Below are 14,548 nucleotides of genomic sequence, written 5' to 3'. Positions count from 1 at the left end.
TTTGAAACGGCAGTTGAGGCCTTAAGCTGATGTGGTGGCACTACAATTTCTATTTAAAAGAAATATCACTTCTCTGGTGCTGAAAGGACTGTTAAATATTCTTGTACAGTCGTGAACGGTTCAGAATCACTTGTTAGATGCATTTACAGCACATTGTTATAAGAAGGTGTATCTGTCTGCAGGCGTTATATTTACAAAGCCGTATCTACTTGGATTCAAGAGTGGAATGAAAAGGTTTTCGTGGCCAAAGGTCAAAACTCAAAGCCTTTGCAACATTGCAAAGTACATTAATTTGTTCATAACTGGTAGCAACTGAGAGAATTTCATGAACAGATTATGAGTCAAGGACAGAGGATGAATGTGGTTCTTCCAGCAACAAACTTTGAACAAATATTTCTTTCCAGGAGGGTGATAAAAAAGACAATCAGTAAGTCCTACATGTATTCCCTAACTGTCTACTTGAGGACTTGTCTGATTTAATGAAGTAATAATAATAGCCAGCTATTATATTATACATAAATGTTCAATAATACAAGAAATTATAAAACATTGTGAGACAGCCAGTTGAAAGTAAGGGTACATTCAGAACTACTTTATTTGAGCCATTTAAAATAGAGCAGACTTTGTTTCCCTGTAAAGTCCGGACTCTGATTCAAACCAAACAAACAGACCAAGACCACCTAAAAGAAGTGGTCTTTTTCCAAATGGACTCTGGGCCAGTTCACTTCTGGTGTGAATATAACTGGCCTCAAGCTGAAACAAACCAAGGAATCTTGCGCCTTTTTGTGCTTGACGAGCCACCATAGCTGTGTGGCATTGTGGGTAATCAACAAAACGGGAAGCAGCCGAGCCGCATTTGTAGCCAGAGCTAATAGCAGCAGCCATGAGCCGTGGACAGACATGGAGCAATGAGGAGACTGAATGTCTCATGGACATTTGGTCAATGGTCACGTAGGACCTCCATGTTTGTTTTCATCAACATCCGCTGTCTGTGATTCAACCCACCCCCGACTTTTCTGTCAAATGCCAGCGCAGTTCGTCACATGCGTGCTTCTGTTTACAAATTTTGGTCCACTAGCGAAAAGTGCAATGAGAATGCGATCCGCCCCAAACGAAAAAAATAAAGTCTGCATTCAATCCGAACCAAATAAGTGGACCAAAGGACTTTCCAGGTGTGAATACAACCTAAAGTACAAATAATGAGGATATTGAGGATGATGCTACTTGCTACCTTAACATGAATTCTACTGTGTCAAGATAAACTTTTTCATCTGACCTGTCTCTTTTTGCTTCCTTAAGTTCTTGAAGTTGTATTTTTATGTACCAGGTTTATATGAAATCTACACTTACTACTTTTACTGTATTTAATGGAAGTTACTGCTACTAATTTACGAGTGTAAAGTTGGAATACTGCGCAGAAACCTTTCACTTCTAGGATTTAGCAGAAGTGTAATGCACTCTACGATCACATTTCACTTTCTAATCCCTTCCGTCTTCTTTATCCCCCTCTGCTTAAGGAACACAAAAGGGTATACTAATACTTATAATTAAGCTGTGATCAAGCAGAAACCTTAGAATAAAAAAAATCAATGCAACTAAAACTCCCTTCAAAACTAAACCTTTTCAGGATCACAACCACATAGCACTGAGCACCTAATGAAACAGCTGATAGTGTGTTAATGTCAGATACAGTGAAAACAGGCAGAGAGATACAATACAACACAATAATGTTTCTACAAGCAGCACACCAAGGGGAATGAAGGTGATAAAATAAGAGGGAAAGTGAGGAGCAGTTGTGCTAGTTGAAAGCATTGTTTGCATTGGGACGGATTAAAGTCTGGACTGTACACAAACATGGGTGAACACTGATACAGCTTCTGACTCTAATCCTGGAACATATTAAAAGCCAGAACAACACAATGACAACATCCATGAAGAAGTGATGGAAATAAAGAAAGTAAAATTCCCAGAGAAAAAAAACACAAAAAAGCAAAGCAAGGTTGAGAAATAATATAATAATATAAGTTTTCCTTGCATTACAATCATACAAAATCCATGAAGAGAGCATCAGAACTAGCCAAGGGTAGATTTTCTAACCACATTTTCTGGAATGTAAGTTTCCCATTTGGACCCCAGGACATTTTGGCAAAATTTGTTTGGAAATTTTTGGAATGTTCTGGAAATTTTTCAAACTTATTGCACACATAAACAGTAAAAAAATATGATGAATAATATACTTTTTATTGGAAAATGTTTTGCAGAATGACCTCCAGACAATCATGCACTTCAGGTAGGTCTGAGCAATCTCATTTTAGATTGAGAATAAATTTACTTTGACATATGATCTATTCTTCAGAGGGATCAGATTGTGCAATTAAAACATAAATCTGCTCAGCTAACCTTTGGCCTTGTTTTTTCAATGTAATTATGGTATTTTACAAAGAGCATTGCACTAAAAGCTATGTTGATGAAGATCTGGAGTTGGTTCACAGGTGCAATGGCAGCTCGCTGGTCCTAATGTGTGCTAATCCTAATGCTAACTGCTAATGCAAGGTACAGTGTGTGTGTGTGTATTAGGATGGGTAAAACACAGAGACTGAATTTCCCTCCAGGGATAATACAGAGACTTAACATTTTACCTTTAACCTGTAGGTTTGTAGCATTAATGTCATGAACACAGGTCGCTGGGCTAATAAGTTTATTTCAGTCTCTAAATAGTGATACTTTAGTGTCAGCACTCAAGTCTTCGGGTTTAGTCTGTGTTAACTTACAAAGCTTATGTAACATGTTTTGTTGCTGCTGAAGAATTAATGACAAATAAGTACCATAAGTCCACAAGCTGCAGATCTGACTTCTGAACTCTGACATGCTGTGAGTCTATGTTGCACATATTATTTAGAATCATGTGGGAGGTAAAAAAAAAAAAAAAAACATTTTAGTTTCATTATAATACTCCTTGAGACTACTGCACCTGAATGTACAGCAAAATGTCAGGTAATGTCAGTCTGAAATAAGATGTTTTCTTGGTACATTCAGCAAAGCCATTACACTAAGCCTAAGCCTCCAGAATCCAGAGAAAGAAAACTAATTTGGTTGTAATTTGGTGAGAAAATTGTGACTCGGGTCATGGATTGGGATTCTGCCCCTAAGCATCATTATATGGTCTTTTTTCAGATCACCCGGCCCAGAGTTCAGACCCTGTCCACATACATGATATGGACAAAAGTATGTGGACACATTGAATTCAGGTGTTTCTTTTCTAACAGGGGTCTGGGATACAAAACAATAACGTCAGAATATAGTTTTATATTGGGATAAATGTCATTGCACTGGTTAGTTTGGTTTAAATTGTTATTGCTTCCAAAATGCCTCAGGGATGGTTTTACTTAATTTCTCTCAACATTGTTTTTGTTTGTTTTGGGGTTTTTTATGCATGACTGTGATTTTAAATGTTTTACCTCAAAACTACTGAAATATTTTTTGTGCTCTGACTGTAAATAATCATTTTCTACCCCAACTTAACCATCTACTTTCTTCAGATATCACTGAGGAGAAAAAAAAAACTCCCATTAAACTTTAAGGAAATATTAAGGTTCTATGTCAAATCAGCATGAAGGGGATATCTTACAGCTGTAGACATGACGTGTCCCAATATTTTTGTCCATATTGTTTATAAGCATCAATAGTTCCTTAAACTGTTGTCCGTATAGTGTAACTTTTGCTCCATTGTGTTGTGCATACATAACTCTGACAGACCTTAGTTTAGTTCAGAAACTCTGGGGCTGTGTTGTGGTACAGTAAACAGACAAAGGCATGACTATGTAGACTAGTGTTTCTCGATGGGGGCAGTACCACCCCCCAGGGGGCATTGGAGCAACATTGGGGGGTGCTCAGGCACAAATGGGGAGTGTTAGTCACTGCCATTCATCACAATGTATAAGTATCTATATGAGAACAAACTTTGCCCCCCCTTCCCCCTGGCAGCAGGAGGCTAAAGATGAGGGGAGGGGGCGTTCGTTCAAAAAAGGTTGAGAAACACTGATGTAGACACTTGCACTTGCTGCTTGACTGGTTCAGTGACATATCCTTCCTTTATTTGTTGCTACCTTTCAAAGACCATTTCCAAAGGTATATAAAATATCACCCTTTGACTCCCAGCCATTGATGGATTTAATATCAGATGTTAATTCAATCAGAATCTGATATACTTTATTAATCCCCAGGGGGGAAATTCATGACACAGACACTGAATTACAGGCGATTCTTTCCTTGTTGTTTCTGCTTTTTTACAAGTAAATTCTGAAAGCAATTTGCGATTCAATTATCAACTACACTTTTATAAGGTACATGTTGCCGACATGTAAGATTATACAGAATTATTTCTGTGATGTTGCCCAAACACTAGTGTTCATGGCATCAATGTGATGTAGACTAAGGCCCAATCTCAATTCACCCCTTGGCCCCTCCCCCTTACCTCTACCCCTCCATGTTGCATGTTCATGTGAAGGGGTAGGGGTATCCCAATTCTCAATGAGTCAGAGGGGAAGGGCTAAGGGGGATGGCTGTTTGGCCCTCAAAACGGAGATGTTTCAGGACCATACTATAAACAGAGGGGTAGGAGAAATCTCCCACCATTCTGTTCGAATCATCGGCAAGATGGAGGTAAACACAGCAAAAAGTGCAGCAGCATAATGGAAAGAAACACACAAATGTACATATTTTCTTTGTTAACAACTTAATGATTTCATCGATTGTTTGATGCCATTTCAAGGTGCTGTAGATCGTATTTCTGTAGTTTGCAGTTGATAGCCGCAAAAAGATGACCAAAGCCCACGAAACAGAGACACTTACAGCTGCTGACAGCATGGGAATTCTTTCAGTAACAAAGTTGTTGCATCTGTTTATAGCGGCATCGATGACTACTGATGACGTTACAGGTCTCAAAGGGTTGTCCCATTTCATAGGGGAGTGTTTCAATCCCTACCCCTTACAACTCTGTTTCAAGGGGTAGTGCCAAGTGCAATGGCCAAGAGGTGAATTGGGATTGGGTCTAAGTATTTGAGGAAATTTGTGAAAAAGCTAGACCCAAACTGCATCTAAGCCCCTGAAAACCACTGGAAAACTTGTATATTCTCCAACCCCGAGAAAGAAAATGAGAAATAAACACGGTAAATGGAGTGGAGGAGGCAGTGAAAAGCAGTGGGGAAGTTTGACTATGAGGAACACCAAACACTGAACGTTACCGACACTAAAGAACAAAAAGAAAAGAGGACAAAGATTACAAAACTGTCTAAAAGTAGGAAGAGTCGTAATCGAAGCAGACGCATAAAACCAGAAACTACAAAGTAAAAGCAGGTATGGAGAGGAGGAGAGTTTGGGAAGTGCTGACAAAGGAGTGGGAGAGAGTAGGAGGAGGAAAAAAAAAACAGAAGAAGAGACGAAAAACAAAGAGATCAGTGGGAGAGGAGGCCAAAACACACAACAATACACAGTGCAACTGTTCAATGAGGCATGTCATTCACACAGGCAGGAAACCAAGTATTTAAACACTCAGGGACCTAATCAATAGAGCAGGGAGGTGTATCGTTTTACACAACGGGAGCTCTCACTCCATCTGGGAACTTTAATATACAACTACAACACTGCTGCTGAGGTGTTGGATGGTATTCTGTTAGATCACGTACAACTACAACAAAACAAACCAGTGTTCCTTGGGTTTGCAGAGGGTTCAGGCAGTCTCTGGAGAGTGGGAAGGAAGGTGTTGTGTTGTTGTCAACGATTATTTGTTAAGGAAGGTGACAAAATTTACTGTACCTATCGTCAAAAGTCTATTCATATTAATTTCAGTATGATAAATAAATTGGAACTTCACATTTCAGAGTATATATAGTCATCTTTTCATTGGTTTTGTGGAAGATTTATGCAGAAAGGGGAGGTTTTTGGATTCTCATAGTAGAAAACGGGCATTTTTTCAATAAAAATACGGATTTAACGAGTACTTTGGGATAGATCTGCACAATATATCATTAGAGCATCATGAGAAAATCACCAAAAACGAAGACTTGGTGCCAAAAAGAAAAGCAACATCAGTTACCTGGAATTATTTGGCTACAAGAAGGATGATATTGAAATAAATGTTCTGTGTTGACAGTGCCTTCCACTCCAGGAAACACAACTAATTTGTTAGATGATTTACATTGGTACCACACAGCTATATTATCTTCCTGAGTAGTTTTTCATATCGCAATATATATCGAAGGATTTTTAAAAATTCCAATGTCAGTTTTTTCCAATATCGTGCAGCCCTACTTTGGGACATTATTAGTAGTAGTAGTAGTAGTAGTAGTAATAGTAGTATCTGTGAATGAAAATGTGGAAAACCTCTAGCACATGATATGAAAACAAAACATCCAAAAACCTTCAAGGAGGAATTTTTTAACCTCACTTTAGAGTCCACTGAGGAACGACTCAGGTCATGGTGAGATCAGATTGATTTCACTCTGTCAGCAAAGAGATGTTGTGATAAGAAATAATGGTCCCTTTGAGTTCAGTCAAGTGTTGTTATCCTGTCATCAGCGTCATCAGGAGTGTCGCCATGGTAACCACAACCCTCAGACCCTTAAAGCCACGTAATGTTTACCCACTGACCCGGTTCAGTTTGGTCTCTATTTACATTTTTTGGGGACTTTGCCTCATAAACAAGTGCATTATAACTATTAACATTATCTCCTGAAGCACATAGTCTTTTTATTGTTTCTAGTTAAATCATGCGGGTTACTCCATTATCTGACATGACAATGTTGCACTCATAACGTCATCCTTGCACCTTCATGCACTCTCTTGCCCTTTTCATCTTGTATATTGTCAATATTCACATTGCCCTATTCTCATCCTACTGCTGTATTATTAATATTTTCACATTTACTGCATATATTATATTGACTGTTATATTCACTTTATATCAATATTCAGATCCAATGTACATTCTAGTTAGATGCAATCTGCAATCTACATGCATATCTGCTGTAACTGAAGCTATCAAGTGTATAAAATAAATTGCATGAAAGACTCAGTTGCTGTTAAAACTGTTGCGGATCCAGAACTTCACCTGGTGGAACACATTCCACATAAACCAAGGCCTTATCAAAGAGACTGGGGTTTGTTTCCATGCCATTTGCTCCATGTTATTCCCCTGTTCCACTTAGTCTATCAGGTCATGTCAGTAGCCACTTTTACACAGAGATTACAGAAAAAAAGGTGAGAAGGGAGACCATGTTTTTGCCACCACTGACCGATTTCCACAGCCAAGCCAAAAGAGTAACAGAGGTGAGACAGGCTGGACTTTTACACGGTGGACCTGCGTTCCTCAATCAAAGGGGTGGTGACACAGCACAGCGTATAGTGTGACATACAACTTGTGCGTCGGAAATACCCTAAGCATAGCGGTGTTGCTAACCTCTCCAGAGTCTTTCACTGTTCCACAAATGTTAGCATGCATAGAGTCCTCCGCCTGAAGTGACAAACAGCTTGGCATCTCCCCAATTCGACTTTCTGGTCGCATTGATATGTTTGTTTACTGTACATGGCCCGTGATCATTTTTAAATCCCCCCAGCATGGGGGTTGCACACGCAATACGTCATAAAACGTCACACTATGGTTACGGAATGAGAGGTGCTCCTTTTACATAGCGTTTATACATACATAAAGTTTCTAAAGCATGTATTGTAGTTTTTCATTCACTACACCAATCAAACAGACAAATATCGACCACAGTTATTGGTGAAATCACATCTTAAATCCTGATACTGATTTTGGCTTATGTTGAGCTAATATATTAATGCCTCCATACCACTATATTATTGATTTTATTTTGATTTCTTGCAGTGACAGGTAATAATCTATATCCATCTGTCCAAGTGTTTATATCGATACTTTTAATAAAACATAAATTTAGGAGCTTTTCATAGCACAATCTGCTGTAAATGGTAACTTTATCCATCAAACAATTCCAAAAAATGTTCAAAAACAGTAGTCTTACACTACACAGCTTCTACTTCTACCTTCTTCCCACCCCTTGTCGGGAATGTAAATGCAACTATTGTGCTGTTCTTCTGTCTAAGATTGTTATGATTGTTGATATTTGTATTATTATGTATGTTTTGCTTGTTCACATGGATGTTAAATTTCATTGCATGTTTGGAATGAATCACTAAAATCACTGAATCACTAAATCTCACAGCATGTTCTTCAGGATATGGTGTATATTTAATGCCTACAGACCTAAACCTATTTTTGTGGCAGCATCCAAATGAATTTTTCTCTACATTTAACCTTTCTTAATTGATTTATTGCCATTTATCTACTACTATCTTCTGCATTTGGCTTTTTTTTGTGAAAACTGAGTGCTTTCCTATATTTAATGTAGGAGCTCGGAGTAAATTCAAAGATTATTACACCAAAATGGTGAAAACTGTTTGACAAAATATATCATCAACTCAATATAAAAACAAGTCTTTTCAACCACTGTGATTTGTCTAATGTTCATGCAATATATTTATGCACTACTACTACTACTATATAATTGATTTTATTTTCATTTCTTGCAGGTAATCATGGGAGAAATCCTGCTGACTATATCATCCTATGGGTTTGTTTAGATATTTTCAACAACTGTAAATGTAGTCTGTTCAACACAGTCTGCAGAAGGAACTAAATATTCTCACAAAGGAGAACATGAGTTAAAGGAGGAAGTGTTGAAAGAGGAAGAGTTCAAATGAAAGCAGAGGGTGTTCACATTCTGCGGATGGCTATCTGGTAAGTGAGGAGCTGCTGTACCAGCGAGAAGGATGATAAATAAGGTGAAGGGAGCAAAACAGGGGAGGACTGAGTAGGGAGGAGTGATATATACCGGCAGATGAAAGCAGATTAAAAGGCAAAGAAGGTAGAGATAGGTGAAGAGTGTGGAAGGAGCTGGAGTGCATCTATAAGTGTTATCTCGGCCTCCGTGTCTCACATAAACACGACACACGAGCACGAACAGCTCCGACAGCTCTCTCTCCATCACAGCTGAGGCCATCTATCTGGTGTGCTCTTTGAATAATAGAGCCAATATGAAGCCAGTCACTGAGAAGATTTGGTCTTCTGATGGGGGTCACAGGGTTCCTGCCCCGAGAGCAGCACAGGGAATCAACAGCACTCATAAAGGAATCACCAGAGGGAGTCATTTGCATTTAACACCCGCATCTGAAGTGGAAACGACTCATGCCCGCTCCTGTCTGGTCCATCACAATTCATATCAGATGTGCTTTTAATTTTTTATGCCGCAATTATGGAGAGCGGGACCTCCGTGGCTTTGTCTAATTTCCCAAGACTTTGGGATGTGAAAATCATATGGCCCTTTCATGATATAAAAATGACAGAGCTTTCGATTACTCTTTTATGACTTCAGGGAAAAATCTCAAATGTTATGAAAGTGTAGTTTCATAAAAAGTTATTTCGCTCCCACTCTTTTCTGAGCCTTTCAGGAGTTTGTGAAAAATCTTCATGCAACACTACACAGCTACTTCTAAGAATGAATAATGCAGCTAACTGAAGGCTCAAAAGGTCAAAACGGCATAAAAAGAGAAAAAAATTACATTTGTTCATGCTTTTGTTCATGTTCTTGAGCATGTCAGCATCAAAGAACATTAAACGTTATTGTAAAGCTGCTTTAATTACCACTCAGAATGTGCGACAAAGAGCAGCAATTGCATGAATAAAAACATCCATTACAAATGGCCAGCGTAATGATGTACATTGTGAAAAAAATTATCTTCCACAGCTTCAGTGGAGAGTTAATTTCCTGTCCGCATAAGAAAACCTGGAGAAAACCTCAGGACTTTCTTAAATACTCATCAAACTGCCAACAAGTAGTGCTGTTAAGGAGCTTTTCATATCAACTTCTATTATGAATGGTGACTTTACAAGTCAAAAAATCCCTAGTACTTGTTGGATTTCTGTGTAAGATGTTCAAAAGCAGTTGTGCTGTACTTAAAGATAGCAAGATTTTTCAGAAAGTGGTTTATATTTAACCCTTAAAGACCTAAAACTACTCTTGTGCCACCATCCAAATTAATTTAGTTTCCTAAAGGATTTATTACTATTTATTACAATGTTATCCTCTGCATTTTGCATTTTCAGTGAAAATAAAAGTATTTTCCTAAATTAATGGACTGATCATGTATAAGCTTGGAGTAAATTCAAAGGTTATTATATCATAACAGTGAAAACTAAAGAAAAAGTGACTGTTTCAGCAAAACATATTATTAACGGAGCATAAAACAAGTGTCTCCATCCACTGTCATATATCAAACTACATGAGTTTTACTGGCGAGTCAATGTTATAGAAGATGATGGTGTTTCCACGGTAACTACGGAGCCTCTGAACGTCCAAATGGGTCATATCTGATGACCATGAAAAGATGAAAAACTGCATACACTGAATTATTTAACTACACTGACAGAGTTCCAGTTATTAAGCATTTTAGATCAACAGATGTTTTTGGTCGCTGGGGGCTGCTTAGGTCTTCAAGGGTTAAAGAAATAACAACGTCATTAACTTATCAGTTAGTACAGTTGCTTTTATACAAAACAGTATCAAAACATTAAGGTTCTTTTACCTTCTCTTACCTCAAACTAACAAAATATGTAAAAACAAAAACAAAAAAAACAGCTGTTCATACGGAAGAAGGATGTGATTTAATGTTGACTGACTGTATAAAAGCCAAATTACTTCTCCACATGAGATTTACTCAAGATATGACTTTACCTCAAGCTCAACTACATGGAAATCACAAGAACAATTGACCTTTTCGGCAAAACATATCATTAACTCAACATAAAACAAGTGTCTCAAACCCAAACTGCATGGGTTTTACTCAATGTTGCAGAGGATGATGGCGTTTCCACATACACAACAGAGCCTTTGAACATCCAAATGGGTCAAATCTGATGACCATGAAAAGATGACAAACTGTATTTTACCTCAGTTAGATACATGTGTTAATAGGATTAGTGGTTCAACAGGTATTACACATTCTAGATCAGCAGATGCACTTGGTTGCTGGTATAGGACAATGTCTGATTTATCATCTTTGGTGACTTATGTGAATTCTGCACATACCTGTTCCAGGAGTTTCCTGTATCTCTGCGTGGCTTGTTGGATCAGATCCCGGACGGTCCAGCCTTCCTTACAGGGGACCACAACACCTGTCTGCCCAAAAGTCACTGTCACTTTCATTGTTACAGCGCTTTCCTCTTCATCCAAGATGCTCTACATGCAGATGATAATGATGATAATAATGCAGGAAAGCTCCAAGTTGTAGAACTGGTCTGAATGAAGATGCTGGAATGTGCCCAAGATGACAAAGCAGGGGATTGTGGGAGAAAAGCAGGACTGGTACTAAATTCCTTGAGGTCAAAACAACGAGAAAAATGTTAACTATGTCCAAATAAATGCACTCTTACAGGCTGGTAAATGTGGTTCCCAGCCAAAAGGGCTGAGTTGTTTATTGACAGTCCACAGCTTCCACAGCTCTGGGGACTTTACACTAAGAACATCCGGATCCGATGTCACTTCCCTGGGTCATTCCTTGCTTTTCATACCTTCTTGTATCCCCGAGTATCATCCAACAAGTGTTAGGTGGAACAGGCGTCCCAAAGCGTTAAAAATACCCCAGTGTTCTCATAGTTTTCACGGTTTCGCGGTGACAGTTTATAAAGAAGTAATACCGGCGTCATGCCATGTATCACTTCTAGCTAGCATAGGTATCCACCGTTACATTAGAAGTTAACCTGATAGCTCCTGGTGGCTAAATATGATTAGCATAACACAATAAAGTGGCTCGAAACAGACAGAAACACAACTATACAAGTGTTGAAAGTGCAACACACATGAGACACCTTCACTCACATGTCAGCTCGGTTAGTTTGACACTCCTTGTGTGCGTTTTAGTGGTTGTTTTTACATGAAAGGGAGCGGCTAGCTAGCGTTAGCCACCTTAGCTAAACTTTGGAGGGAGGGATGCAGTCGCTCGCGCATCTTTCCGTAAGTTTTCCCCTCTGGAAGTTTCCTTTTTTTCCCACAAGGGTCAGTAGCATCCACTTCATCACCGAGGAGAAATACGGAAAAAATAAAAAAGGTGTTGTTTTCACAGTGGGGGGGAGGAGAGAAAGGTGGAGAGAAAGTGGAAATAAACCGAGAGTAGGGAAGAGAGTGTAGGGAAAAGTTTAGAGATTCCTCCACAGTCCAGCTCGAGACCAGATCCACCGACCCTGCTGTCACTGCCTTAAAGGGGAAGTGTCCTGTTCTATGTGCAGGACACAAACACACCTAGGCCAAAAAAAAAAACAAAACAGAAATAGTCCCCACCTGCAGATACACATACCTCCAATGGATGCATAGGTTTTGAGATGCAACAAGTTGTTTTCTCACAACTTCCTCATTTCTGAAACAATAAGCATCAGTTTGTAGAGAGAATGAAAAAGGTCACGTGGATAGATAGATAGATAGATAGATAGATAGATAGATAGATAGATAGATAGATAGATAGATAGATAGATAGATAGATAGATAGATAGATAGATAGATAGATAGATAGATAGATAGATGCTTTTATTAATACCGGGGGAAATTCAAAAATATATAAATATAGGAAAATAACTGATTTTGACTGAAAATTGCAGAGCTTAGAATAATAATGAATGGTGCTGAATAAGAAAAGATATGCCTTTATATGGCCCACAAGGAGAAATTCCAGATTTACAGCTGCAAAGCACAAAAGAACACAAGAGTAAAAGAAAGTGCAAAATTAAAATAAAGACAAATCAAAAAAAAAAAAAGTTACATGTACTATTTACAGCTGTGCACATTCTGATCATACCACAGGTTGGATAGAGATGTCACATAATAAAAGTTAAATGTAGAGAAAAATTCATTTGGACGTTACTACAAAATAGTCTGAGGTTTTTTTTTTTTTAGATTAGATTAGATTAGATTAGATAAAATTATATTAGATTAGACTAGAGTAGAGTAGAGTAGAGTAGATTACATTAGATTAGACTAGAGTAGAGTAGAGTAGAGTTGATTCCAGTAGAGTAGAGTAGAGTAGAGTAGAGTAGAGTAGAGTAGAGTAGAGTTGATTCCAGTAGAGTAGAGTAGAGTAGAGTAGAGTAGAGCAGAGTAGAGTAGATTCCATTAGATTAGAGTACAGTAGAATAGACAGACAGACAGACAGACAGACCGATCGATCGATAGATAGTTTTATTAATCAATAGAGGGAAAACTTCATCTGTTACAGCAGTGGTTCTCAGTGTTTTTCTGTGACCCCCCCCCCCCCAGTGGAGGGTGAAAAATCTCCAGCCCCCCCTTCCTCAGCCCCAACAACATTGTAACAGTGGTGCAATTATAATTATTATTGAAAGAAACATCAATATTGTATTAAACATTGTAATAAATTGTGGTAAATTAGGTTAAATGTGGAGAAAAGTCTATTTGGATTAGAAGAATTAATAATATAATATATAATAATGACGCATAATAATTTATTAGTTTATTCTTATTTTCTGTTAAAAATATAAATATAAATCCAGAATCCAATCTTACTTATGTTAAATATAGGCAGGTGAAACTATTAATTAGTAGTAGTAGCAGTATTTAAGCAAAGTGTAAATATCTTAAAATTGTGCTTAATCACATGATTTGAGAAGTACTGTATATTCCAAAACTGGACTTATATAAAAGATTAGAAACTGAAGAAATAATACCAACAAAGACATGAAGTGAAAAAAAACAACCCAAATATTTTCCATAAAACATAAGCAGCTGAATTATGATGTTTTCCGTATCAGTTTTGGAGGATGATACAATCTGTGTCATATCAACCTTGAAACCTAATGAATAATCGTGTACCGTCTGACATCTCGCCTCAGCATTTTAATGTAAATTCAAGGAAAAAGCTACATTTCTAAAAAACATCTGAGATCGTTCAGAGCGGATCTTCAAAGAGGAAACCCCTCCCTCCCTGTGAGGTGGAGTTGGGCTTTGTAATTAGCAGCTCAAATGTATGCAAGTGTATGTCTTGTAATTGATTTCGGATTAGTTTCTGGGTCACTGAATTCCATTGCTGCTAATGAACCCCAGAGGAGGATGAGCACTGTGAATGTATGCATTTTTTCTTTCTTTCATTCTTTGGAGAAAGTTTGGAAGTCAGATGTGTGCTTGAATTATCATTTGAAAGTGATTTAACGAAGCATTAACAATAAGAGGCAGCATATTGTTTATTTTATGACGTGGCTTTATGGAGATCAGATTTCCTAACGTACATTGAAAGCATCAGACTGGTTGAGTTGGCAACAGATAAAACCAGACGGCCTATAACAGGGGTGTCAAACATAAGGCCCGTGGGCCAAAACCGGACCACTAAAAGGTCCAACCCGGCCTGGGGGGTGAACTTTTTAAATGCAAAATCATTTTAGTTCAGGTCCACATTCAGACCAGTATGATATATG

The 14,548-nt window shown here is 38.1% G+C and overlaps 1 protein-coding gene across 4 annotated transcripts in view; it reads right to left on the bottom strand.

Annotated features, from left to right (window-relative positions):
- Positions 1–12,275, bottom strand: part of LOC115412167 (partitioning defective 3 homolog B-like) — a 387,150-nt gene extending 374,875 nt beyond the window's left edge. For all 4 annotated transcript variants that reach the window (XM_030124503.1, XM_030124504.1, XM_030124506.1 and 1 more), the window contains exon 1: positions 11,163–12,275. In XM_030124503.1, coding sequence (XP_029980363.1) covers positions 11,163–11,279 — 117 coding nt within the window. In that variant the 5' untranslated portion in view covers positions 11,280–12,275. The remainder of the gene's footprint in view (positions 1–11,162) is intronic.
- Between the last annotated feature and the right edge of the window lie 2,273 nt (positions 12,276–14,548).

Source organism: Sphaeramia orbicularis, chromosome 21, assembly GCF_902148855.1.
Source record: "Sphaeramia orbicularis chromosome 21, fSphaOr1.1, whole genome shotgun sequence".
NCBI classification, from domain to species: Eukaryota; Metazoa; Chordata; class Actinopteri; order Kurtiformes; family Apogonidae; genus Sphaeramia; species Sphaeramia orbicularis.
Note: the sequence above shows the minus strand (reverse complement) of the source record. Positions and strands in the feature narration are given on the sequence as shown.